Here is a 27,352-nt window from a genome sequence, read left to right as displayed (position 1 = left end):
CTGAGCCCCTCCTGCAAAATAATGACAGTCACACTGGAGACAAGCTCCCTCCTGCATTTCCCTAGCTGCATATTCAGGGATGGTGTCGAGTGGCCCTGATTTACTGCCTCCGACACTTACGGGCAGCAGCAAAGCGCACCCCGGGGAAGCAACTTGATCCTGCTGGCCCGGGACTTGCAGCAGCAGCGGCCAGGTAGCAGCGCTGTGAGCGAGCCACTATCTGTGCACCTTGGGGCTGCTGGCTTCGCCTTGCTCCTCTGTCCTCCTCTCTCACATTGTCCTGAATTAACTTTGGCTGCTCTCGCTCCTGCTCCTGCTGCTGTTTTGGGCTGTCTTCAGCAGTCCTTTTGACAGGCAGCTCCTGGGCCAGCCCCTCTCTCTGCAGTGGTCCTCCAAAATAAAAATATCTGCAGCCGGCCACCTTCCACTCTTTGCTAAACTGACACCAGGGACCTGCCAAGGAGGGGGGGGAATACCCACCGGCCGATCGCTCCTTCAAAAGAAACACACAAACAAAAACCACTGGACCTTTTTACAGAAGGACTTTTTCTCTCTCTCCTTCATTCATGTCTATCTAAACTTGGGACTTTCAAACAAGGTTACCCCAGCCTCATCCTCTGCCTCCTCTTATCCCAGACCTCCCCTTTATTCTCCAGGCCGGTGGTGGTGCTGAACTCGGCCAGCTTGTTTCTCAAGGTCAGTGAGAGGGGAATCTGCATGCTGCCAAGGGGGTTTGGGTAGGGCAAAACCTGGCGTGTGGTTTAAGTCGCCAGCCAGTTGTCCCCTGCAGCCACCGTTGCTTCTGTGTGGGATTCGCTAGTGGCACAGCTGCCGGCTAGCGAAGGGTTAAACGGCATGTGCGCTCAGCTGGAAGGAGAGAGGTGTGCGGAGGGCAAGTCGGAGGGAACTGCTTCTGGCCATGGCATTTGTCCACGGTGCAGAAGCTTCGATATCGATATACTGGCATTGCAACGGTGAGAGGTCCTTGGGACGTCACATGCAGGTGTGTGCACTGGAGCAACAACAACAACAACAAAAGAGTCAGGCAAAGAAAGCTCGTTCGAAAAGGCCGTAAAACTTCCACGCTCGGTGCATCTTCGAGAGCCTGTCAGAGGCTGCCCCAGGAAAACGATCGCCTCTGCTATCACATTGCGCCGCCGGCTGCAGATAGAGCAATTACTAAGCTAAAATTGGACAGGACGGCTGCTTTGCAGATGATTTCCCTCTCCGCCCCGCCTCACCCCAGCTACAGTGCCATTGCCTGCCTTATGCTATTTAAGACCCAGGCTCCATTAACTGTCTCCCTCCCTCGCCACCGTGATCAATAATGCAGTTTCCCTTTAAAAAAACATTCGGCGTAATCGATGCAGGATAGAGCCAGTAGAATTAACACACCTGAGCGTTTCTTCCAGGACCAAAGAACAGTGGGTTGGGTTTTTTTAACTGATGCAAAGGCAGGGGTGCAATTAGGTCATTCTGGCCTTACTGGGGCCGTATATATGTCTGTTCAGGCAGTGGGGGGTTTAGCCCTCTTTAGGCAGAATTGTTTTACTTTAAAATTGTGGCAAGCTAGCTCTGCTGCATTGAGGACATTTTCTAATTGTTCCACACCCTCCAGTTGTCCTTTGATGAAATTAGGTACCTCATTTTCAATACAGTCATACCTCAGGTTACAGACGCTTCAGGTTGTGTTTTTTCAGGTTGCGGACTGCCAAAACCCGGAAGTACCAGAATGGGTTTCGGTGGTCACGCATGCGCAGAAGTGCTAAATTGTGCTTTGCACATGTGCAGAAGTGCTGAATCGCAACCCGCGTGTGCGCAGGCACGGGTTGCGAACACTGCGGGTTGCGAATGTGCATTCCGCACGGATCACGTTCGCAACCCGAGCATCCACTGTAATATTATTACTATTATTACTACTACAACTGGACCTAATGGTCAGAGGTCCCTTTACCTTTACTACTACTACTGTTACTCCACATATCTGATAGGGTTGCCCCAGCCACTCTGGGTGGCTTCCAACATATATAAAAACATAATAAAGCATTAAACATTACAAAACCCTAACCCTATACAGGGCTGCCTTCAGATGTCTTCTAAAGGTTGTATAGTTACTTATCTCCTCGGCTCAGGGGCCACATAATTCCATACCCTCCGAAATTTATCCGGCGAAAATAGGGACGTCCTAAGGAAATGCGGGACATTCCAGGATCAAATCGGAAACCGGGACGGCTTCTGTAAATCCCAGACTGCCCCTGGAAAATAGGGACACTTGGATGGGCTGTTGTTCTGCTAAGCAGGGACCTTTCTTGCTTCAAAGATATTCCCTGATGGTAACCCCTATGCAGAAGCAGAAATTAACCGTAAAGACTAGGAGCTTCAACAACCCGTAGCTCTAACCATTGTGAGCTTCCTGTTAACAGATGGAGGTTGAATCCTGACAAGACAGAAGTACTGTTTTGGGGGGACAGGGGGTGGGCGGAGGTGGGGGACTCCCTGGTCCTGAATGGGGTAACTGTGCCCCTGAAGGATCAGGTGTGCAGCCTGGGAGTCATTTTGGACTCACAGCTGTCCATGGAGGCGCAGGTCAATTCTGTGTCCAGGGCGGCTGTTTATCAGCTCCATGTGGTACGCAGGCTGAGACCCTACCTGCCCACAGACTGTCTTGCCAGAGTGGTGCATGCTCTGGTTATCTCCCGCTTGGACTCCTGCAATGCGTTCTACGTGGGGCTACCTTTGAAGGTGACCCGGAAACTGCAATTAATCCAGAATGCGACAGCTAGACTGGGGACTGGGAGCGGCCACCGAGACCACATAGCACCAGTCTTGAAAACCTACATTAGCTCCCAGTACATTTCTGAGCACAATTCAAAGTGTTGGTGTTGATCTTTAAAGCCCTAAACAGCCCAGTATACCTGAAGGAGCATCTCCACCCCCATCGTTCAGCCCAGACACTGAGGTCCAGCTCCGAGGGCCTTCTGGCGGTTCCCTCATTGTGAAAAGTGAGGTTACCAGACAGAGGGCCTTCTCGCTAGTGGCGCCCGCCCTGTGGAACGCCCTCCCTTCAGATGTGAAGGAAATAAGCAGCTATCCTATCTTTAAAAGACATCTGAAGGCAGCCCTGTTTCGGGAAGCTTTTAATGTTTGATGTATCACAGTATTTTAATATTCTTTTGGAAGCCGCCCAGAGTGGCTGGGGAAACTAAGCCAGATGGGTGGGGTATAAATAAATAAATTGTTGTTGTTGTTGTTGTTGTTGTTATTCGAGCTGCATCCTCTGCACACTACCATATCCGTGAAGGCATGACAAAAAGCTGTGTACGTGGCTGCATGGGCCTGCTAAAAAAAATTTATGGCCCCGATCCAGCCAGAAGCTAAAGCACCCTTAAGTAGCAGCATTGCGTTCAGTCAAAGAACAGAGTGCATGGCTGGCTGTGTCCCAGGGATGGAGGACTTGTGGAGCTCCAGGTGTTACCAAACTTTAACTCCCACCATTCCAAAGTCAAACCACTGGTCCTGCCGGCTTGGCCTGATACAAATTGAAGTTCAGGAACATCTGGAGGGCTGTGGGTTCCCCATCCCTTGTTGGATCCCACTGAAATCATTAGCATGTAGATTTCAGAGTGCCAGGCTGGTGTTAAAAACTATAGGATCTGGGTTATTATTATTATTACTATAAGGACTGGGTTTAGGTTTGATGAGGCCCTAAGCTACTGAAGGTAATGGGGCCCTTTATATGTCCAGCTGTCCTTTGTCAACAACAAATTGGCACTGTTTTGTGTGTTGAATATATGCTATGTGGTAATTTATGGACCTAATAGGTATCTAAACCAGTGATAATTTAGGGAGCAGGCTAGCAGGCGGGGCCCATGACTTCCATCATAGGAGCCAACACAACACAAAACACAGTTGCTGTATGTAGGTTTTATTTTATTTGTTTTTTATCTTATATTTTGGAAATGTACATCCAGTATTTTTTCCTTTAATTTTTTTTTTGGTAGGAGGCCCAAGAGAGTGGGGCCCTAAGCTTTAGCTTTGTTTAGCTTATACGTAAATCCAGCACTGATTATTATGGGATTCTCTCCTCCCCTACCCCAGGGCTAGCCTAAGACATTTTGCCCAAAAGACAGATTGACACATTTCCCCATGGACAGACAGTACAAGTGAATCTTACATGGGTGGTTTGGATCCAAGGGTTCTGTGTGTGCGCGAAAATTGCGGATTCCCGATCCCTTGGAACTGTCCTTGCAGGTGATGTGTGGAAGGGAGAAAACCTCACCCCCTGTTCCTAGAGGCAAGCTCACCTTGCCCAGCAAGCAAGTTGGAGAGCTTAAAACCTCTTCCTTGCTCCAGCTACCCGGCGCATAGAGAGCAGGTTCTGGGGGGGCTCACATGAGAGGCGGCGCACTGAGCAGGGTCCCAGCAAGGTGGAGAACTTAACAGCTCTTTACGTGCTGAGTAACCTCAAATGAGCCTGGCACATGAAGAACATTTAAGATCTCTGCTTTCTTTGCATTTCACACACACAATTTAAACCAGTCGGCCTTCAGCCGCGTATGGTTGAAATCATGCAAGTTAAATGCACATTAGATGCAATCGTACATTACAAAGAGCTCCCTCAGCTGGCAGAAGAGCTTGTCCCTATACTCGAGTAGGACCCTGGCAGAGACACATGCCCGACTGGCATGTTCTCTCCCTCCTGGTTGATCGTTCGGGAGCTTCAAAAGCTTTCTTCCACCCAAACATCACAGTGACCGATGCCAACAGACATCGGCACACTTAGGGATCCACAGAGTTTGCGCAGCTTGCATGACAGACATCAGCAACTCAGCATTTTTGCTAATCTACTTTATTGACATATAAACACACATGGAGCACTGCAACATGGCTCCCTCTCTCTCTAGCATCAGACAGCAAAGAGAAAAAGGACAAAGGACAATAGTCCCACTTCACGGAACACAGTAACACAAACATCCTGTCTCCGTCACTTCCCATTCTGTGGAGTCAAAACATACACCGTCATGTGATAGACAACAATCCCATGACTGCAGTCATGGAGCAGGAATTCTAACAGATGCCACTGTACTGGAAGGCAGCTGCCTAGTGCAAATACTACTACTACCACTACTACTACTACTACCCGCCCATCTGGCTGGGTTGCCCCAGACACTCTGGGCGGTTTCCAATACATATAAAAACATCATAAAAATCAAACATTAATAGTAACAATCTGATACAATATACAGTGGTACCTCGGTTTACGAACTTAATCCGTTCCAGAAGTCCGTTATTAAACCAAAGCTGTTTTAAACTGAGGTGCACTTTCCCTAATGAGGCTTCCTGCCACCAGTGCCCTTCCCCCATTCAGATTCCATTCGTAGACCGAGGTAAATTTCGCTAACCGGAACACTACTTCCAGTTTTGCAGAGTTTGTATACCAAGTAGTTCATAAACAGGGCTGTTCTTAAACCGAGGTACCACTGTATATTAAAAAAATCACAATAACTTTAAAATAAACAACATATCAAATAAAGCAACATTCAATAATCCATTAGAGTCTAATAGTAAACAGTAAAATTAAAGGATGGCAAATAATAATTAAACAGTTTACACTTATCAATTGAAATAAAGAATTGCCAACCGATAATCAATAAAAAAATAACAGCAAATCACCATGCACAAAATTCCACAAAACATACAAAACCATGTAAAAGGATCAAATTGAGAAACATGGTACACACAACTTATAATTTATTTATTTTTAAATATCCTAAAAAATAACTAAGGGCTCAGGAAGGCTTCCCATTCTGAGCTGCATTCATAGCGGGGGGGGGCATCCCATTTTGCCACCCCCCCCCACTGTCCCACACCTCCTGAAACCTCAGTTACTAGGCTCAGCCCTGGAGAAGTGGTGGTGAGATCTCACTATAGCGCCACAAGATCTGCCTGGAAGCCATTGCTGCTTCTCCTTGCTTTTCCAATGGTGGTGGCAGGGGTCTCCCCTTGAGATTTTGCTACCTGAGGCAGCTGCCTCAGTCTGTCTCATGGGCGGGCCGGCCCTGATCACCAATATCGTTGCTTTTTGCAGTCCAGGGCCAGTTCTGCTCTGGAGTCACTCCCATGTTATTCCTTTCTGTGCTGACTGTAGTGTTCAGTCCAAAGAACGAGCAGAACCCAACAGGGCTGGCTCCCTTGGGTGCATGAAGTTTGTAGGACACCTCAAGAACAACATCTGCTTGGTCATACTTTGGGAGGTTGCCTGTCTGCTTGGGGGCTTGGGCTGGGTGTGGGCTTCCATTAAGTTATTAACTCTGTGGGAATATGACCCATGGGAAGATAATAGCAGCCGGGGCTACTGTGGGCAGCTGATAGCAGCGAGTTCGAGGCCTGATACAGTTGTGGGTAGGATGATATCTTAGCTGGGAGTGTATAGGTGGCAGTTCACAGTGCATTGTGGGTAGAATGCACACTATCTACAAACATATATACATGCACAAAAATAAGTTGGAGTGGAATACCCCCCACTACTTATCTTTCTGCTGGAAAAAGCTTCACTTCTTGAATTTTTGCATGTCAGCCTAACAACAACAACATTTTATTTATATTCCGCTCTCCCCAGCTGAAGCCGGGCTCAGAGCAGCTAACAACAGTAAAAGTAACACAGTTTACATAAAATCACAATCAGTTAATTGAAACACATTCTAAAATCAATTCATTCTAAAATCAATTCAGAGTCAAATTAATGGCAACCGTTGGGCTAGAGTTCTATGAGGATTACAGAAAGAGGGGGTCAGACTGTGCCTTGGCCAAAGGCCTGGTGGAACAGCTCTGTCTTGCAGGCCCTGCGGAAAGATGTCAAGTCCCGCAGGGCCCTAGTCTCTTGTGACAGAGAGTTCCACCAGATCGGGGCCAAGGCTGAAAAAGCTTCTGTTAAGGGTGCAGGAACTGGCCAAGGGGTGGCTGGGTGGGTGTAGTAAAGTAAAGGTAAAGGGACCCCTGACCATTAGGTCCAGTTGCGGACAACTCTGGGGTTGCGACGCTCATCTCACTTTATTGACCGAGGGAGCCGGCATACAGCTTCCGGGTCATGTGGCCAGCATGACTAAGCAGCTTCTGGCGAACCAGAGCAGCGCACGGAAACACCGTTTACCTTCCCGCTGGAGCGGTACCCAGTTATCTACTTGCACTTTGACGTGCTTTCGAACTGCTAGGTTGGCAGGAGCAGGGACCGAGCAACGGGAGCTCACCCCGTCGCAGGGATTCGAACTGCTGACCTTCTGATCGGCAAAGCCTATCATGTACTGGTGGGAGGTCTTTCCACACCCCTGGGGCCCTTATCCAATAATAATAATAATAATAATAATAATAATAATAATAATAATAATAATAATAATATGTTATTTATACCCCACCCACCTGGCTGAGTTTCCCCAGCCACTCTGGGTGGCCCCCCACAGAATATTAGGTTGGCAGGAGCAGGGACCGAGCAACGGGAGCTCACTCCGTCGTGGGGATTCGAACCGCCGACCTTCCGATCGGCAAGCCCTAGGCTCTGTGGTTTAACCCACAGCACCACCCATTAGACTAAGGACAGCTGAATATTGTGCTGGGAATATTCACCCTGTGCATGTATGAATGAAGACAGCTTGGAGCCCACAACCAACTCCATAAAATGTGAAAGTATCTCCCCCTGCTTCCTTCCCTCTGCAGATCTGGATCTCCTTGGAGTTGGCTTCTGTGGCAGCAGCGACCCTCCAACATGGGCATTAAAGCGCAGTTGCCCACTTACGAGCTGGGGCTCTACGCTCTGGTCGTGGCAGGTGCCATCGTTTACAGCGGGCAGGAGATCTTTGAAAGCTCCAGAGGTAACTTTTTCCGTCCAGTCAAGGCCAAGAGAATGGGACTCTGTGTCAGCTGGGCCAGAGGAGAGGACATCTCCCTTTTTCGACTTGTCCTATAAAACAAGGGTGGAGAGTTTTTTCTTCTTCTGCAGCTGAGGGCCACATTCTCTCCTGGGCAAGCTTCTTGGGGCCACATGCCAGGGTGGGCGGGGCCATCAGCCAAAGTGGGTGGAGCAACAAATGATAATTTGCTTCCACCTCCCTCTCTATTGTCCATCAAGGCAGGCTTGAAGTTCTATCAGAGGACAAGGATGCATTACAGCTAGGCAAAAACAGCCAATGAGGGTGCAAGGCAGGGTGTGGGCGTGGCTCAGGAAGGGGTGTGGCTTGGGAAGGGGTGTGGCCTGAATAGACTCCTGAGAACCAGGCAGAGAGATGATTTTATAAATAAACATATAAACAAAACATATTGAGAGCCAGTGTGGTGCAGCAGTTAGAGTGCTGGACCAGGGTTCGAATTCCCACTCAGCCATGAAGCTAGCTAGAGAGATACTTACTCTCAGCCTAACTTATGTCAAAGGATTGGTGAAAGGATAAAATGGGAAAGAGAACTCTGTATGTTGCCTTAAGTTCCATGAAATAAAGGTGGGATATATACAGTGGTACCTCGGGTTCCAAACACTTCACTAACCCGGAAGTAGTACCTCGGGTTAAGAACTTTACCTTGGGATGAGAACAGAAATTGTGTGGCGGCAGCAGGAGGCCCCATTAGCTAAAGTGGTACCTCAGGTTAAGAACAGTTTCAGGTTAAGAACGGACCTCCGGAACGAATTAAGTTCTTAACCAGAGGTGCTACTGCAAATGAAATAACGTGAATAAACAGAAACAAAATGGAAAAGATTCAGAGCTCTGGTAACACAATAATATTCCAGCTTCCATCCAGTGAAAGAAGGCAAATTCAAAGAAATGAGCCTCCCAAAAGGGTCAGATGTAGCCAGGATGCTAAACTAGATGTGCCATTGGCCTGATCCAGCTCATCTTAGGTTCTTATAAGAGTATTGGGGCAGATATATGCAAACACACTTTCGATTCTGCCTGCGCCTGCAAAAGTTTAGGGGACAACAGACTGCTTTGTTCCCCATCAGCTCATGCCCCTTGACTTCTTGCTGAAATCCTGTATAATTTTGTGCCACAAGCTTTTATTTTGCAGGGTGGGGGTGGGTTCCTACTTTTCTTGTGCTAGAGAACAAATCCCCCCCCCCCGGCAGAAAGAACACAGTAGCAACAGGGAAGCATTCCAGAACCGCAAATAAAGCCGAATGGTGTGTGGATGGTCTGGTGCAAATCCGCCACTGAGGTGGATCTCTCGCTTGGACTACTGCAATGCGCTCTATGTGGGACTACCTTTGAAGGTGACCTGGAATTACAACTAATCCAGAATGCGGCAGCCAGACTGGTGACTGGGAGCGGCCGCCAAGACCACATAACACCGGTCTTGAAAGACCTACATTGGCTCCCAGCACGTTTCTGAGCACAATTCAAAGTGTTGGTGCTGACCTTTAAAGCCTAAACGGCCTCGGTCCAGTATACCTGAAGGAGCGTCTCCACCCCCATCATCCAGCCCGGACACTGAGGTCCAGCGCCGAGGGCCTTCTGGCGGTTCCCTCCCTGTGAGAAGCCAAGTTACAGGGAACCAGGCAGAGGGCCTTCTTGGTAGTGGCGCCCGCCCTGTGGAACGCCCTCCCACCAGATGTCAAAGAGAAAAACAACTACCAGACTTTTAGAAGACATCTGAAGACAGCCCTGGTTAGGGAAGCTTTTAATGTTTAATTGATTATTGTATTTTAATATTCTGTTGAAAGCCGCCCAGAGTGGCTGGGGAAACCGAGCCAGATGGGCAGGGTATAAATAATAAATTATTGTTGTTATTGTTATTATTAATGACACTGATTGCATCAATGGCATGTAGCCCAGGGGGACCCTCAGCCCCACCCCCATCAGTCTGGAGAAGCCTTAAGCCTGCCCACAGCAAGGGAAAATATAGCCCCTTGCTTTTTAACAACAACAATAGTTTTCATTATATACCGTATTTTTCGCTCTATAGGACACACTTTTTCCCTTCTAAAAAGTAAAGGAAAATGTGTGTGTGTCTTATGGACTGAATGCAGGCTGCGCAGCTAAGCCCCAAGCCAGAACAGGGAGATGGAGCGCTGCGCAGCGCTCCGTTTTGCTGTTCTAGCTTGGGGCTAGCTGCGCAAAGCCTCCGCAGGACAGTGGGGTGCCTTCACTCCGCTGCTCTGTGGAGGCTTCAAAGGCTGTCCCTGAAGCCAGAACAGTAAGAGGCTATCCAAGAAGCCAGATCCCCCTTGCTTTTCTGGCTTCTGGGGTTCAGAATTTTCTTCTTCTTGTTTCCTCCCCCCCAAACTAGGTGCGTCTTATCGTCCGGTGCGTCCTATAGAGCGGAAAATACAGTAGTTACACTGTGCTGTTAGCACCCTGTGCTCCTTAAAGAGCTACATAAGCCTTGGGATTTAACACAGACAGTGGTGCAATGATACAGGGAGGCTGGGAAGGCAGCGCTGTCACGCCAACTTAAAGTTTGGCTGCATTTGGGAAGGAGGATTAAGAGGGTAAAACGGAAGGACAGAGCCTGTTGAGCCAAAGCCAAGCATTTGACCAGAAGTTTTGAAGTTGCTCCATAATGCTTGGAGTAAAGGTCAGCATTTTGGCACCTGCGTAGGCTCCCTGGAGTCGCCAGGGCATGCGCAGTAGGGTGGCGGGTTCCTAAGCTCAGCCCCAGTGCGCCGTTGCACAGATGTTGCACACAAGGGTGCAGGCCTCTGTGTGTGGCTCATTCCCTGCCACATCATCGCCTCTGTTGTGCTAAGTTGAGTTGGAGTTTATGGTGTGTTGCCGTAGCAACATGGCGATGTGCCACTTTCGTACATGTGCAGCTCACCCCCTGACTTACCCCTGGCTCCATCCTTTGTCTGTGGCAGGTACCAGAAGCTACCCAGAGCATGTAGTTGTGTACTACAAAATGACCGTAACAGATTGTGGACAGGACTCTTTTCCCCGGTGATCAAATAAGGGCAGCAGACAGTGTGGCGAGTCACCGCAGTATACCATCTGGCTGAGTTGCTGCAGCATACCAACATGGGGAAAGAGAAGGTTGCAGTGGAGAGATGGGCTTGGTGCACACATGCTGGCGGAGCCAATCTAGTGGTCCTGCCAAGGTGTTTGCACCAACCTTGCCACTGCCTTGCCTTTTCCCTCCCCTCCATCCTGGCATGGTGCAATAACTCTGGTCAGGAGGATGCCAGATGATTGACGCAGTGGGAATTTGAAATATACTCGGAGTCGAGTGTGAATTTCATGCTCTTTATTCAGCTCGTAGTAGCAATGAATGAAACTTTTCCCAAAACGTCTGGCTATATATACATTATTTACACAATGGTCCCCACGTGATTGGCTAATTCCGGGCTGCTCCTGTAGGCCAATCAGGTTGAGGATTCACCTCCTCCAGAAGCCTGATTGGTTGCTCCTGCAGGCCAATCAGGTCGCTGATTCACTTCCACCTGGAGTTGGATTGGGTGGCTCCTGCGGACCAATCAGACTGCTGCATTCTGGATCCTATTTTTCTAGGATTCAGCTCAGTACATGAAATATACTCAGAGTCGAGTGTGGATTTCATGCTTTTTATTCAGCTCATAGTAGTGAGGAATGCAAGTTCCCCCGAAATGTCTGCTTTATATATATTATTTACACAATGGGAGCCACGCAATTGGCTAAATCTGGGATTTTCCTGTAGGCCAATCAGGTTGCGGCTTCACTTCCACCTGGAGTTGGATTGGGTGGCTCCTGTGGACCAATCAGACTACTGCATTCTGGATCCTATTGTTCTAGGACCAATCAGACTGCGGCATTCTGAATCCTATTGTTCTAGGACCAATCAGACTGCTGTAATTTGATCCTATTCAACTCAGTACATAACAGAGTTGTAGTTCAGAATGCCTGGAGGGAACTAGATCGGCCGAGCCAAGGTGTTTCCTCGATGCGACCCAGTGCTTCCCCCAACAAGTAACACATTTTCTCTTTCAGAAAGCATGAACCGAAAAGCTTTCCGGGAGAACATTAAACCAGGATGGCATTACTTTGGCAGGAAAATGGTGAGCGGTACAATTTTCTGGGCAATCTTTGGCCATTCGTTGCTTAGAAGGGGGCTGGGCTGGTCCAGGCTGCAATGAATATTCACACCTGTTTAAAATTTGCCAAAAATTCCCGTTGCCTCCAGAGCTGTCGGAGGGGCTGTTCAGCGAATTTGCATGAAGGAGGGATGTGGGTGGAGCATGTGTGAATTGTGTAGGCAGAGATGAAGACTGGGAGACCAATGGGTAAGTGCATCTGGGTGGGCGTACAAAATATGACTGGGTGCAGGAACCTGCCTCATGAATCTAGCGCTATAGTCCTGCCATGACTACAGATCTATGAAATCATAGATCTATGGGCCAGGGCATCTATGAAGTCAATAACTTCCCGTGATCTATGGGGCCACAGCTACTACAGATGTTCGCTCTTGTTCAAAAGCAGCATCGCCGCCTGTCACTGAAAAACATCCAAAAACTCAGCATGGAGGGCAGTGAATACTGGTCAGGCCTGCTGGCTTGTACCCAGGACAGTGGGTGCCCGGGTTCATGTGTATGCATGCATCTGATGTCAGCATGCCTGCCGTGGCCAGGGAGCATTTTTGGGAGGGAGTGTGACTGGGCGCCCCCACACGGGCTCCCTCAGCCAGCGTGGTGTAGTGGTTAAGAGCGGTGGACTCGTAATCTGGGGAATCGGGTTCGCTTCCCCGCTCCTCCACCTGCAGCTGCTGGGTGACCTTGGGCTAGTCACACTTCTCTGAAGTCTCTCAGCCACACTCACCTCATAGAGTGTTTGTTGTGGGGGAGGAAGGGAAAGGAGATTGTTAGCCGCTTTGAGACTCCTTCGGGTAGTGATAAAGCGGGATATCAAATCCAAACTCTTCTTCTTCTTCTCATTGGAGTCTGGTTCCAGCACGCAACTGGAGCTCTACTCCCGGGTCAAATCTGATTCAGGGGTCGACAGAGCAGAGGAGAGGCACTGGCTGCATCCACGAGAGAGCAGCCAGCTCCCTCATCCCAGCTCAGCTCCACTCCTATGTCAGGTCTGACCCGGGAGGTGGACAGAAGAAAGAAAGTCAGGGCAGCATTGCTGCTCATCTCCTCAGTTGGGCAGCAGGCCGGGCACAGCGGGCTCCCTCAGGTTCTGCCCTTGGGTGTGCTGACATCGGGCGCACTTGCCCCTGTGGCGTGCGTGGCCCCTTCATGGGGAATGTTGTGGGGGCTGGAGCGCACACAGCCCCACACAGTTGGCACCTATGATACTGGTATTGATAAATATGCAGGTAAAAGGTAAAGGGACCCCTGACCATTAGGTCCGGTCTTGACCAACTCTGGGGTTGCGGCGCTCATCTCGCTTTATTGGCTGAGGGAGCCGGCGTACAGCTTCCGGGTCATGTGGCCAGCATGACTAAGCCGCTTCTGGCGAACCAGAGCAGTGAACGGAAACACTTTTACCTTCCTGCCGGAGTGGTACCTATTTATCTACTTGCACTTTGACGTGCTTTCGAACTGCTAGGTTGGCAGGAGCAGGGACCGAACAACGGGAGCTCACCCCATCATGGGGATTCAAACTGCCGACCTTCTGATCGGCAAGACCTATCATGTACTGGTGGGAGGTCTTTCCACACCCGTGGGGCCCTTATCCAATCATCATCATCATCTGGGTGGCTCCCAACAGAATATTAAAAACACAAGTGGTGGTTCACTGCTGCCACCAAACCTGCCTGAGGCAGCGACCCCACTCTGCCTAATGACTGGGCTGGCCCTATTAAGCCTATGCAATGCACTTAGTTTTGCCTGCCATTGGAACCCTTGCTTGCAATATTTCCATGCAACTGCACAGCAACCAGGGACATGGTTGCTTCTTCTAGACAGGGGAAGGGTAAATCGAGAGAAAATGGACAGGACGGGTAGGTTAGAGGATCAAATTTTGATTCTTGTGATGCCGTGTGAATGCCCAGAAAAACTTGTGTGAATAACCTGCACCGATCCCAAAATAAACACCTATCTGGAATCATCCAGAAAGTTGTGTCAACTTTTTCTCCGGCAAACAGGACCGGCTGCCGTATTGATTGTTTGTGAGGCAGGGCTTGTGTAAGCAGAAAATCTGAGCTTCTGTGATCTTACTGCTTCAGTTCTCTGTCCTTGCAGGATGCAGCTGACTTTGAATGGGCCATGTGGTTCACTTCCTTCAGAAACTTCATCATCTTTGCCCTCTCTGGGCATGTTCTCTTCGCCAAGATCTGCTCCATGACGACTCCTCAAGTAAGCAAGTACAGTACTCTGGCCCTTTAACCTTAAGTAAGGCTTACAGCACCACCTGCTGGCAGGTTTCTGTTACAAGCAATTGGATCAAATGCTTACGTCTGAAAAGTGCTTCACCTGTGGCTGGATCGTGACCAAGGTCAACAAAAATTATATGAAGACTCATCAGTGGAAATTAAAAGAAAGCTGGAAATAAGGGGGATGGAAATAAGAACTGGGGGAAAAGGCATAGGTTAGAATCAATGGTGGATTCTGTAGAAACAACATATAAATATATTCATGTAAATATACTAATGTTGACTCAAGCCTGTCTAAATGTGTTGAACATATTGATCAAAACTGGTCAACTTAAACTCTCCTATGATAGTTAAATAGGCACACATACACCAGAGCTATCTAGTGAATTAATTTCGAGCAGCCAAAATAAATTTACTTTAGCAGCAATTAAACAAGCAATGTAATCAGCCACAGAAATGGACTAGAGGATCATTGCACTGAATACACCTAGAAACTAGTCATATAGTGAGCAATTTGTGGTGGGTGGGGAATAGGAAGCCTTGAGAGAGTCAAGATCCCAGGGGATAAGGCTGCAGTCCTAACTCAACTTACCAGGGAGAAAGCCCCTGTGAATTCATTGGGGTTTATTTCCGAGTAGAGTTGGTTGAGATTGCACGGGAAGCCCCGACTTTAACATAATGCATCATTGCTGTGTACAGATTCTCAAGTCCAAACTCCTCCTAATACTTCAAGGCATGCAAAATGTAGCCATTCTGATCCATGCAAAAAACTATAAACCACAAATGTTCATGTCTGGGCAGTGGAGGGACCTAAACGATACAATACGATAATTTTTATTGTCATTGTCCCATACAGAACAACAAAATTGAACTAACTTAGTTGGTCTTTAAGGTGCTACAGGAAGGATTTTTTTTATTTTAACAAAATTGAAAATCTACATCAGACATTCAGAAACCAACACGCCTGCTATCCCAGTTATCCCAGCCTGGTTAGCCCCCTAAAAACTCTGATACCCCCTAATTAAATACAATATATTGCCATAGAGACTACCTTACACTGCGTTTAAAACCAGAATCGCATTTGGATAGAAACTGTTTCTCAGGCGGCTAGTCCTAGTCTTTATAACCCTGTACCTTCTTCCAGAAGGCAGAAGCTGAAAGCGATCATTTCTGGGGTGCGCACTATCGTGCGCTATCTCTGCAGCTTTCTTATGGCACCCGGAAGCATAGATTTGATCCAAGGTGGGAAGAGTGCACCCAGTTATTCTCTCCGCAGTCTTTACAACCCTGGACAACATTGTTTTTCCCCTGAACCGTGCAGCTCCCAAACCACACACAGAGACCATAAGTTAATACACCAATGTCCTCAAAGTGTGGCAGGCTTCCCAAGTTCTCCAGAACTCTCCAGAAGAAAAGATGTTGCAGAAATCAGAGCAGGTGTACAGAACCTCTGGCTTCCTAGATGTTGCTCCCAGCATCCCCATGTTGGCTGGGGCAGATGGGAGCTGCAGCCAAGCATTATCTGGGAGGAGGCAAAGTTTCCAGACCCCTGAAGCAGAGGTTCAGGGGAACCAGGACAAATGAAAAAGCCGTGCTTCTTTATCCCAGAATCCTAGGTGTGCAACCTGGTATTTGGAGCACTTGGAAGAATAACAATTTATTATTTATACCCTGCCCATCTGACTGGGTTTCCCCGGCCACTCTGGGCGGCTCCCAACAGAATATTAAAAACATGATAAAACATCAAACATTAAAAACTTCCCTAAACAGGGCTGCCTTCAGATGTCTTCTAAAAGTCAGATAGTTGTTTATTTCCTTGATATCTGACGGGAGGGTGTTCCACAGGGCAGGTGCCACCACTGAGAAGGCCCTCAGCCTGGTTCCCTGTAACCTCACTTCTCACAATGAGGGAACCGCCAGAAGGCCCTCAGAGCTGGACTTCAGTGTCTGGGCTGATCGATGGGGGGTGGAGATGCGAGTGTGTGTGTGTTTGCACACTATTTTCACTAATATGTACACTTCATTTTGTGTACATTTTTGGTTGGAGAACTTGAAGGAGTGCAACTTTTGAAGGACAGTTGTTTTGGGGGAGTGAAAACAAGGGCGGACTGCATTCCAGTGCAAACCAAGCCCAATTTCTCCTCCATCTCCAGAAATGCGTGGTTTCCCCCCTTGGAAATCTGTTTTTGGGGGAGAAAGGGAAACTCCCCATGGGAAGCGAGGCTTCCGCACAGCCAGGAACGTGAGATGAGATTTGAAGGTACAGCTTAAATGGACATCTGCGAAGGAAGGTATTCTAGCACCACAGACCATGAACAGAAGAGAACGGACCACAAAGGCCTGTGACAAAAGTAGACAAAAGGTTATTTCGTTCTCTCACAGCACAGGTCTGTGGTTTACATGGCGTACGGGCTGCTGGCTGTGCTGGGAACAATGGGTAGCACTTACCTGATGATCGTCCTGTCCCACTGCTTGGTCATCTACACCATCTCACTGGTTAAGCAGAAGTGGCTGTGTTTCATCGCGGGCCTTTGCAGCTTGGCTTCCTTCAAGGTGGAGCCCTTCAGCAGCTGGCAGGTATGTGCAGCTACCTCACCTGCCAAAGAGGGACTTGGCTGGCCGAGTCCTCGGGACCAGACCAGGCATGGTCCATGTGGTGGCCTTCAAATGTTCTTTGGCTCCCATCATCCTTGACCATTGGTCATGCTGGCTTGGGCCAAGGGGAGTTGGAACCCAACAGTCTCTGGAAGGAAGCACATTGGCTATCTCTGGGTTAGGGGGCTCAAGAGGGCCCAGATCCAAGGCAGGGTCCAAGTCCCTCACTTGGCCATGGAACTCACTGGGGGAGACTAAGCAAGTTATTATTATCTTTCAGCTTAGCCTACCCCATGGGACTGGCATTGAGGGGCAATTTGTTGTTGTTGTTTATTGAATTTATATACAGTGGTACCTCGCATTACATATGCTTCAGGTTACATACGCTTCAGGCTACAGACTCCACTAACCCAGAAATAGTGCTTCAGGTTAAGAACTTTGCTTCAGGATAAGAACAGAAATCTTGCTCCGGCACCATGGCGGCAGCGTGAGGCCCCATTAGCTAAAGTGGTGCTTCAGGTTAAGAACAGTTTCAGGACCTCCAGAACGGACCTTCGGAACTTAACGCGAGGTACCACTGTATTGCCTTCGAGATAAGGACAACTGTGACTTTAAAGAAGAATGGGAGCTTTTTACAAATTACTTAAAAAACAACAACGAATTGGACTCCTTGGCAGGTTTTGAAGAAACATACACAAATTTATTGATTGTTAACATAGTAGACAGATGATTTAAGGATCTTGACAATTTGATAATAATCAGAAAATAACAAGTGTTGAAAAATCAGAGAGAGGAGCTGAGGGAAATCTCAGGGGGGAGGGAAGGGGGAAAATTGGGGGCAGGGATGAAAAGGAGACAATATGTTTTGATAATTTGTTATGTTGAAATTCTTAATAAAAACTATTTTTAAAAAAGAATTTATATACTGCCCTATACTCGGAGGTCTTAGGGCAGTTCACATAAAAGGATCATGGCATATAAAATAAAAAGCAATAACCCAATAATTACGCCCCCCCAAAAGAGCCACATTTTAAAAGGGTATGGGATCAGGTCAGCCAAAGGCCTGGTTAAGAAGCAACGTTTTTGCCTGGTGCCTAAAGGTGTATAATGAAGTGCCAGGCCAATTTCTTTGGGAATAACATTCCACAGAAGGGGAGCCACTGCAGAGAAGGCCCTTGTGTTGCCACCCTCCGGACCTCTCGTTGGCATCTGCCCTGTCTCAAGAGACGGCGGAGTGTGCCTCCAGGGGTGCAGCCACATCGCTGGAGAATCAGAGCGCTAGCTGTGGCTGCAGAGACCAGTAACTCACAGCTGCTGCCTCCTGCGTTGTTTTTCTTGCATTAGTAACACCAAAGTGACCTCCCTGGGGCGCCGGTGACCAGACCCCTCTCTCAGCTTTGCTGATATAGCCCAAAGAAAAGCAGAGCAAAGGAGCAGAGCAACTCCCAGTCTGGCTACTGGAGTTGTTGGAAGGAGGCATACAAGGCAACATCCAACTGTCTTAGGGACTTCACTGTATAGGGTTTACTCCTTGGGCTTTTCTTCTCCCGAAGATGTCCTGCAAGGCTGCAGGTATCAATTTTTCTTTGGGGTTTACTCCTGAAGCTTTTCTTGCAAATGAGTATAATCACAAGAGGTTCAGGATCAAAGTTTTCCTTCTCCTAGATGGGCTCCCTTCCCAGATTGACATGCCCCATCTGCCCCTCACTTCCCTCTACAGCTCGGACAAAAACGGCCTTCTTGACTGTTGGACCCACACTTATTCTTGTCTGCTCAACCCGCCAATGGGGTGGTGTTAATAAGGGATATATTATAATATAAAAGGTAAAGGTAAAGGGACCCCTGACCATTAGGTCCAGTCGTGACCAACTCTGGGGTTGTGGCCCTCATCTCGCTTTACTGGCCGAGGGAGCCGGCGTACAGCTTCCGGGTCATGTGGCCAGCATGACTAAGCCGTTTCTGGCAAACCAGAGCAGCGCACAGAAACGCTGTTTACCTTACCCTCGGAGCAGTGCCTGTTTATCTACTTGCACTTTGACATGCTTTTGAACTGCTAGGTGGGCAGGAGCAGGGACCGAGCAATGGGAGCTCACTCCGTCACGGGGATTTGAACCGCCAACCTTCTGATCGGCAAGCCCTAGGTTCTGTGGTTTAACCCACAGCACCACCCGCATCCCATATTATAATATAGCTTGTTCAAAAATACGTTCAGATCAGAGCTGCCTGAAAGATCTAGTTCACAGGGTGAACCGAGAGGTTTCTATGCACCAGACGAGTCTCTGAAGCAACCTCCTTTCCTTGGTATATGTGGTAACTATTCTCTTTTGTCCAGAATGGGTTTGTAACAGGAAATTTTGATCTTCAAGATGTTCTCTTTTACGGAGGAACCGGCTTCAGCATCATGCGTGCCATGAGTTTTGCCCTGGAGAACTGCGAGAGGAAGGAAGGCAATTACTCCATCTTCACCCTCCTGAAATACAATTTCTACCTCCCCTTCTTTTTCTTCGGACCTGTCATGACCTTTGACCGGTTCTATGACCAGGTGGGCTGGATTCACTGTCATGCTCTTTGCTGCTCCTTTCCTAAGTTTAAGGCATGCCACTCCTTTCTTGGACGGGGGTCTGTTGGGCAACCCTTTGTGGCTTAGGGCCCTCCTATTTACGGGACCGCTTCTCCTGGTATGCCCCACAAAGGACCTTAAGGTCCATGAATAACCATAGTTTAGAGGTCCTGGGCCCTAAGGAAGTCAGATTATCCTCCACCAGGGCCAGGGCCTTCTCGGTGATGGCTCTGACCTGGTGGAATGCTCTGTCCCATGAGACCAGGCCCTGCAGGATTTAACTTCCACCCGCAGGGCCTGTAAGACAGAGCTATTCTGCCTAGCTTTCAATTTGAACTTAGCCTGATCTTTTGTTCCCCTTCCTTCCCTCCCCCTCCCCTTTTTATGAAGATCCCACAGCTAATTCTCCCCTGGCCTCCTCACTGGCCCAAATAGGACTAACTTAGCCAGCTAGCCCTGCTGATCATCTAATGTTTATTGAATGGATTTCCCCCCCTAAATTGATTTTTGAATTCTGAGTTTATTGTAATTCACGTTTTATGCTGTATTTTATGCTGTTTTTTGTTGTATCAATTAAGTGTTTTAAATTTGTTGTTAGCCGCCCTGAGCCCGGTTTTCTGAACCAGGAAGGGCGGAGTATAAATAAAAAATCATCATTATTATTATACTCCCCGAGACAGTCACTCATGCTACATGATGTTCTCTCTGGGTCCATGAACAAAGCACACGTCCTTCCATCTCCCCCATTTTTCCTGACCACAGGTGCACATCAGTGAGTTGCGGCGCAAAGACTATGAGATGTGGCACATCTGTGTCCATGCTTTCGTCCATCTTGTGGCCATCATGGCAGTGGATATCTTTTTCCACTTCTTCTATATCCTGACCCTTCCTTCGGACATGAAATTTGTCAACCACCTCTCAGATTGGGCGTTGGGTGAGTGAGTCCTCAGTCCTGTGCCCCTTTCTTATTTTCTTTCCTTTTTTAAAAAAATAATTTTTTAAATTTTTTGTTGTTAAAATAATTCAACATTAATATACATACAAACATACATTTCATACAACATACCTACATACATACAACATACCTACAACATACCCACACTCAATCCCACAGATAATTCCCATCACCATCCACCACCCCTCACCCTTTATGTTAGACTTCCAATCTACTCAATTGCAATTTCTTCCCACTTCTATTACTTTCTTTCACACACCTTTAACCTAATTTCATACTTCTTTTTCTATTACACATTGTTATCCATCTTATTTAGTATTCCAATATTTGAAACGAAACTTGTTTATTCTAATAGGAGTTCTGATTTTTCGATATAGTTTTGCAAGTATCTTTTAAACACCTTCCAGTCCCTGTCTGCCTTCTCTTTTGAGATCCTTCCAATTTCTCCCATTGTTTTGGATATATTGTAGTACTCCAATAATTTGGCAAGCCACTCTATTTTCTTTCCGATGTGTTTTCCACATAGATCATTCCCACGTGCTCTTAAGATTACTTTCACGGGAGACATTCCAGTAGAATGCAGGGATGGGGAAAAGATGTTGGGAGTGCCCTGTGTTTTCATGAGACACCAATTCCCACTTCTCAAACCAATCAGCGAAATGAAGCAAAATTCTCCTTTAAAATTTGCACTTCTCCGAATTTTGCAATGCAGTCCTCACGCCAGATAACATGTGCAAAAATGCATACATTAGCATGCAAAGAAAAGTTTGTATACTAGTCAAAATTGCATACAAAGATGTGTAAAGGTAAAGGGGCCCCTGACCATTAGGTCCAGTCGTGGCCGACGCCGGGTCACAGCGCTTATCTCACTTTATTGGCCGAGGGAGCCGACGTACAGTTTCAGGGTCATGCGGCCAGCATGACTAAGCCGCTTCTGGCGAACCAGAGCAGTGCACGGAAATGCTGTTTACCTTCCCACCGGAGCGGTACCTATTTATCTACTTGCACTTTGACGTGCTTTTGAACTGCTAGGTTGGCAGGAGCAGGGACCGAGCAACGGGAGCTCACCCCATCGCGGGGATTCGAACCACCAACCTTCTGATCAGCAAGCTCTAGGCTGAGTGGTTTAACCCACAGCGCCACCCGCGTCCCACAAAGATGTGTACTTTAGGAGAAATTTGCATTAAATTATGGGTGGATCTTCAGGACGATTTTTTAAAAACAACAACAACAAAATATCTTAAATTTCTGAGCAGATGTGGAGAACTGGATTTAACATTGGAAAGACATGAAACACGGACGACTTTGTCCATCCATAGGTACATGGAAAGTTGCCTTATACTGAGTCGGAACATTGACCCATATTGCTCAGACCTGTCTACACTGATGGGCGGTTTTCATATAGGGAGCCTTCCTCTGTCTTACCTGGAGATGCTGAGGACCAAACCTGGGACCTTCTGCAACCAAACCAGTTCCCCAAAATGCTTCACATAGTCCTCTGCCCTTGCTTCCTTGTACGTCAACCTGCTACCCCTCTCCTTCCTCTTCTGTTCTGCAGCTGGCCTGGCTTACTCCAACCTGGTCTACGACTGGGTAAAAGCCGCAGTGATGTTTGGGGTCATCAACACCATCGCCAGGCTGGATCACCTCGACCCCCCTCAGCCGCCCAAATGCATCACCATGCTCTACGTCTTTGCAGAAACGTGAGTATCCCCACCTTTATCTTCACAGTCTCCGATTGCTTGGGAGATTGCCCTGGGGAGGACTTAGGCAGCTGTGGAGAGGCGGGGGGAGACTTTCAGCCTTTTTATATTCTTCTGACTGGCTTTGAAAGGCACCTTGAACTGTGGAGGAGGCAGCATTTAAAGGCACACTTGAGAACCGTGAAAGATTCCTTGCCGTATATATTGTTTAGACAGGCCTTTGAAACATGGAAGTTTCTCTTTCTTAACCAATCAGTATTTATTGAGGTTTTCAATGATGTTTTTACAGAAGCCTTTTGCTGATATTATTCTTGCATGCTGTGTGGCGCCTGGATTTTTTAAAAATTGAAAGCGTGAATTATAAATTGGTAAATAAAATAAAATCTGGTTGTGTTACTTCACCCATGGGCTTAGAGCACTTTGCAGCAGCCATGTGCCCTGGAGGGAATAGATGTGGAACCGGGGGCAACAAATAAAGCAAAAGCTTCTGTTTTTTAATCTAACTTCTGCATTTGTCTCGCAGGCACTTTGACAGAGGGATTAACGACTGGCTATGCAAGTAAGTTTCCTTTCCGGCGATGGCACTTAATGTTTCTTGAGGTCCCTGGGAGATTTCCTGCTCTCATAACAAACTATTCACAGACTAAATAAAAAAATTCCTTCCAGTAGCACCTTAAAGACCAACTAAGTTAGTTCTTGGTATGAGCTTTCGTGTGCATGCACACTTCTTCAGATACACTGAAACAGAAGTTGCCAGATCCTTCTATATAGTGAGAAGGTGGGGAGGGGTATTACTCAGAAGGGTGGTGAGAATAGGAGATTGGCAGATAGCTGAGATGAGCCTGTTGACGACTCTTAACGACTGTAATAGGTCTTACAGGAAAAGGCAAGGGGTGAAAAGGTGAGAAATGGCTTAGTTATGTATAATGGGATAAGAATCCAATGTCTTTGTTCAAACCAGGTCTCTCCATGGTTTTAAGTTTGGTAATGAGTTGTAATTCAGCAGCTTCTCTTTCCAGTCTATTTCTGAAATTCCTTTGTAGTAAAACAGCTACTTTGAGATCTTGTATAGAATGTCCTGGGAGATTGAAGTGTTCTCCTACTGGTTTCTCTGTTTTGTGATTCTTGATGTCAGATTTATGTCCGTTTATTCTTTGGCGTAAGGTTTGGCCTGTTTGTCCAATATAGAGAGCTGAAGGACACTGTTGGCATTTGATGGCATACACAATGTTAGACGATGAGCAATTGAATAGTCCCAAGATGGTATGTGTGATGTTGTTGGGGCCAGTAATGGTGTTGTCCGGGTGTATGTGGCAGCAAAGTTGGCATCTGGGTTTATTGCAGGCTCTGGTGCCAGTGTCCGTGTTAAGTCTGGTTGTAGTATTATTGTGGGTTAGGAATTGTTTAAGATTGGGCGGCTGTCTGTACAGACTGTGGTGGAGAAATAAGGGAATATTCATCTAGTGCCCGCCATTTCCACCTAATAATAATAATTTATTATTTATACCCTGCCCATCTGGCTGGGTTTCCCCAGCCACTCTCGGCGGCTTCCAACAGAACACTAAAATACAATAACCTATTAAACATTAAAAGCTTCCCTAAACAGGGCTGCCTTCAGATGTCTTCTAAAAGTTTGGTAGTTATTTTTCTCTTTGACATCTGGTGGGAGGGTGTCCCACAGGGCGGGTGTCACTACCGAGAAGGCCCTCTGCCTGGTTCCCTGTAACTTGGCTTCTCGCAGGGAGGGAACCGCCAGAAGGCCCTCAGCGCTGGACCTCAGTGTCCGGGCAGAAAGATGGAGGTGGAGATGCTCCTTCAGGTATACTGGACCGAGGCCATTTAGGGCTTTAAAGGTCAGCACCAACATTTGAATTGTGCTCGGAAACGTACTGGGAGCCAATGTAGGTCTTTCAAGACAGGTGTCATATGGTCTCGGCAGCTGTTCCCAGTCACCAGTCTAGCTGCCACATTCTGGATTAGTTGTAGTTTCTGGGTCACCTTCAAAAGTAGACCAACGTAGAGTGCATTGCAGTAGTCCAAGCGGGAGATAACCAGAGCATGCACCACCCTGGCGAGACTGCGGGCAGGTAGGGTCTCAGCCTGTGTGCCAGATGGAGCTGATAAACAGCTGCCCTGGACACAGAATTGACCTGTGCCTCTATGGACAGCTGTGAGTCCAGAATGACTCCCAGGCTGTGCCCCTGGTCCTTCAGGTCCTTATCAAATCATAGAATTGTCAACTTCAGGTTCTACCCTCTGGAGCAGCAGAAAAGAAGCTTATTCCATCTTGGGGACATGAAACCTCAAGCCAACCTTCTCACTGTGTGTGTGTGTGTGTGTGTGCTTTGACTCCTAGGTACGTCTACGATTATATCGGGGGCAATCACGACAACATCTTGAAGGAGCTGGTAGCCACCATCGCCACCTTTCTTGTGACCACCCTCTGGCTTGGTCCTTGCGAAATAGTTTACATCTGGTCCATCTGCAACTGCTTTGGCCTCAATTTTGAGCTGTGGGTACAGCAGTTCTTTCAGCTGAAGCCGTTTGCCGCCATAGAGGTATAAGTGTTGGTCCTTAATGCATTGCTAGACACTTAAGACCCGCTGAGCTGAGGGTGTGGATACCTCCAGATGTTATTGTGTTGCATGTGTGCAGCCAACACTAGCATATGTTCGTAGACACATTGCAGAAAGGTTAAGGATCTTTTACTGGCGTTACGGCATACACTTGTCATCTTTTTCTTCTTTGGCGATCACTCGTAGCCGAGTAGGATTGTCTTCCATAAACAGTTTTAATAGTGAGTCCGTAAGTGACTGTGGAGGCCAATTTTGGATCCACACGTCCTTCCACAGTGGGGACATTGGTTTCTGGGTGGGAGTTGATCACGGTGTGGATTTGCCAAGCGTGCCATCCTCTTAGCACGTTTCTCCCTTGCGTTCTGAGTTCAAGTGTCTTTGAAGCCCATGACACCTTTGGTAAAGGCTGTTCTCCAACTGGAGCGCTCGCAGACCAGTGTTTCCCAGTTGTCAGTGTGTATACTACATTTTTTAAGATTTGCCTTGAGAGAGTCTTTAAACCTTTTTTTGTTGACCACCAGCATTACGCTTTCCATTTTTGAGTTCGGAATAGAGTAGTTGTTTTGGAAGACGATCATCAGGCATCTGCACAACATGACCAGTCCAACGAAGTTGATGTTGAAGAATCATTGCTTTGACACTGGTGATCTTCGCTTCTTCCAGTATACTGGCATTAGCTCGCATGTCTTCCCAAGTGATGTGTAACATTTTTCAGAGACACTGTTGATGGAATCTTTCGAGGAGTTGGAGATGACGTTTATAAGTGGATATACTTGTTATGGATGTGTGTTAACCCTTAAACTTATGCCCACGAGAAACTCTCATACAAGTCTCTTCTCCCGGGCAGGCCAGAATGTCGGAGGCAATGTCTCGGCGGATTAGAGGCTTCTTTGGGGCAGCCAACTTCTGGGCTATCGTCCTGTACAACATCCTTGCCCTCAATAGCCTCGAATTCGCCATTCTCGTCACCACGAGAATTCTCCAAACAGGTAACGTTCCTCCGGCAGAGTGGGCCCAAGCCCTTTTGATGGGCTGAAAACCATATTTACCATGGCTGTACCCGTTAGCCAGCTTACATAACAAACCTACTAGATACAGATAGGTAGCCGTGTTGGTCTGCCATAGTCAAAATAAAAAAATTCCTTCCAGTAGCACCTTAAGAACCAACAAAGTTAGTTCTTGGTATGAGCTTTCGTGTGCATGCACACTTCTTCAGATACACTGAAACAGAAGCGCCAGATCCTTCTATATAGTGAGAAGGTGGGGAGGGGTATTACTCAGAAGGGTGGCGGGAATGGGAGATTGGCAGATAGCTGAGATGAGCCTGTTGACGACTCATAACGACTGTTCAGAGAGACCTGGTCTGAACAGAGACATTGGATTCTTATCTCATTATACATGACTAAGCCATTTTTTCACCTTCTCACCTCTTGCCTTTTCCTGTAAGACCTATTGCAGTCGTTAAGGGTCGTCAACAGGCTCATCTCAGCTATCTGCCAATCTCCCATTCCCACCACCCTTCTGAGTAATACCCCTCCCCACCTTCTCACTATATAGAAGGATCTGGCAACTTCTGTTTCAGTGTATCTGAAGAAGTGTGCATGCACACGAAAGCTCATACCAAGAACTAACTTAGTTGGTCTTTAAGGTGCTACTGGAAGGAATTTTTTTATTTAAACCTACTAGAGACGCAGATCGATATTTGGAATTGAACACCTGCTGTTTCTGAGGCTACTCGGCCTCTTGCCCGCCTTACTTCTCTCCAGTAGCACATATTACTTCTTCTGTTCCTTGGTCCCTGTGTGGGGTGTCCTAGGCCCTTCCATCCTCCCCATAAAACTCTGCCTCAGAACTGGATTAAGAGTATGAGGGACCTCAGGCTAACACAGCCTTCCTCAGCCTTGGGCCCCCAGATCTAGTTGGACTACAACTCCCATCATCCCTGACCACTGTTAGCAAGGGATGATGGAATTTGTAGTCCAGCAACATCTGGGGGCCCAAGTGTGAGAAAGGTGAGGCTAATAGAAGGGGAGGGGTGGGGAAGCTCGGGCTCAGGGTCCAAATGTGCCCCCTCAAAAACCTCTCTGTCTGTCCCTCAGGATTTCCCCACAGCCACACCTCTCACTGTCCCTGCTTCACATCCTGAGTGTTTTTGCCTATCTGGAATTTGTCCTTGAACTTTGAGCATGCCTTTTGGGCCAAGGGTAGAAGGTGCATGTGAGCATGTACAGAGAGGGAATGACTGCTAAACCAGTCTAAAACTGTGGCCCAGATATGCTCATTCCCTCATAACATTCCCGTTCCTCAACAGACGCTATCTGGCCAGCTACGAAATGTCTGCCCTGTGGCCGTGTTGATCTCTTCTCCTTTGCTCTCCTCCTCAGGTTTCCCCCTCAGCACATTATCCATCTGGTTCATCACTTACTGCGGTGTGCAGCTGATCAAGGAGAGAGAACGTTTCCTGGCTCTCCAGGAGGAGAAAGGAGACAAGGACAAGACAGAGTAAAGGAGAGGGAGAGAGGCCAGCCCGCAAAATGGCCGCGGCGGCTTTTTGACACGCTAGGCCAAAGTGCCTGACCCCTCAGCCCTGAGCGCCTGTATGCTGCCACGAAGATCTCCTGTAGCCACGTACAAGCTCACCTGTGTAATGAACTCCTTTCCCCATTTAAATTAAAAAAAGATATTTTCTATAAGA

General features: G+C 47.7%; 1 protein-coding gene across 2 annotated transcripts; it reads left to right on the top strand.

Annotated features, from left to right (window-relative positions):
• The first annotated feature begins 402 nt into the window (after positions 1-402).
• HHATL (hedgehog acyltransferase like) lies at positions 403-27,352 on the top strand. Of its 2 annotated transcripts, XM_082192483.1 has the most exons (12): positions 405-696; positions 7,711-7,865; positions 11,943-12,010; positions 14,138-14,251; positions 16,651-16,845; positions 19,196-19,405; positions 20,186-20,357; positions 21,937-22,081; positions 22,605-22,640; positions 24,438-24,639; positions 25,505-25,646; positions 27,042-27,352. In XM_082192483.1, exons 2-12 carry the CDS (start codon positions 7,760-7,762, stop codon positions 27,161-27,163), a joined length of 1,512 nt encoding a protein of 503 aa, XP_082048609.1. In that variant the 5' UTR covers positions 405-696; positions 7,711-7,759; the 3' UTR covers positions 27,164-27,352. The 2 variants fall into 2 exon arrangements, with proteins under 2 accessions (XP_082048610.1, XP_082048609.1); XM_082192484.1 differs by lacking the exon at positions 7,711-7,865 and having other exon boundaries at positions 403-696.

Source organism: Podarcis vaucheri (genome assembly GCF_965113315.1).
Source record: "Podarcis vaucheri genome assembly, chromosome: 12".
Lineage (NCBI taxonomy): Eukaryota > Metazoa > Chordata > Lepidosauria > Squamata > Lacertidae > Podarcis > Podarcis vaucheri.
The sequence above is the reverse complement of the archived record's forward strand: the minus strand, read 5'-3'. Positions and strand labels throughout refer to the sequence as shown.

Coding starts and splice junctions, on each gene's coding strand:
- HHATL (XM_082192483.1), top strand. CDS start 7,760: ATGGGCATTAAAGCGCAGTTGCCCACTTACGAGCTGGGGCTCTACGCT. Junction 7,866..11,942: donor GATCTTTGAAAGCTCCAGAG/GTAACTTTTTCC, acceptor TTTCTCTTTCAG/AAAGCATGAACCGAAAAGCT. Junction 14,252..16,650: donor GCTCCATGACGACTCCTCAA/GTAAGCAAGTAC, acceptor GTTCTCTCACAG/CACAGGTCTGTGGTTTACAT.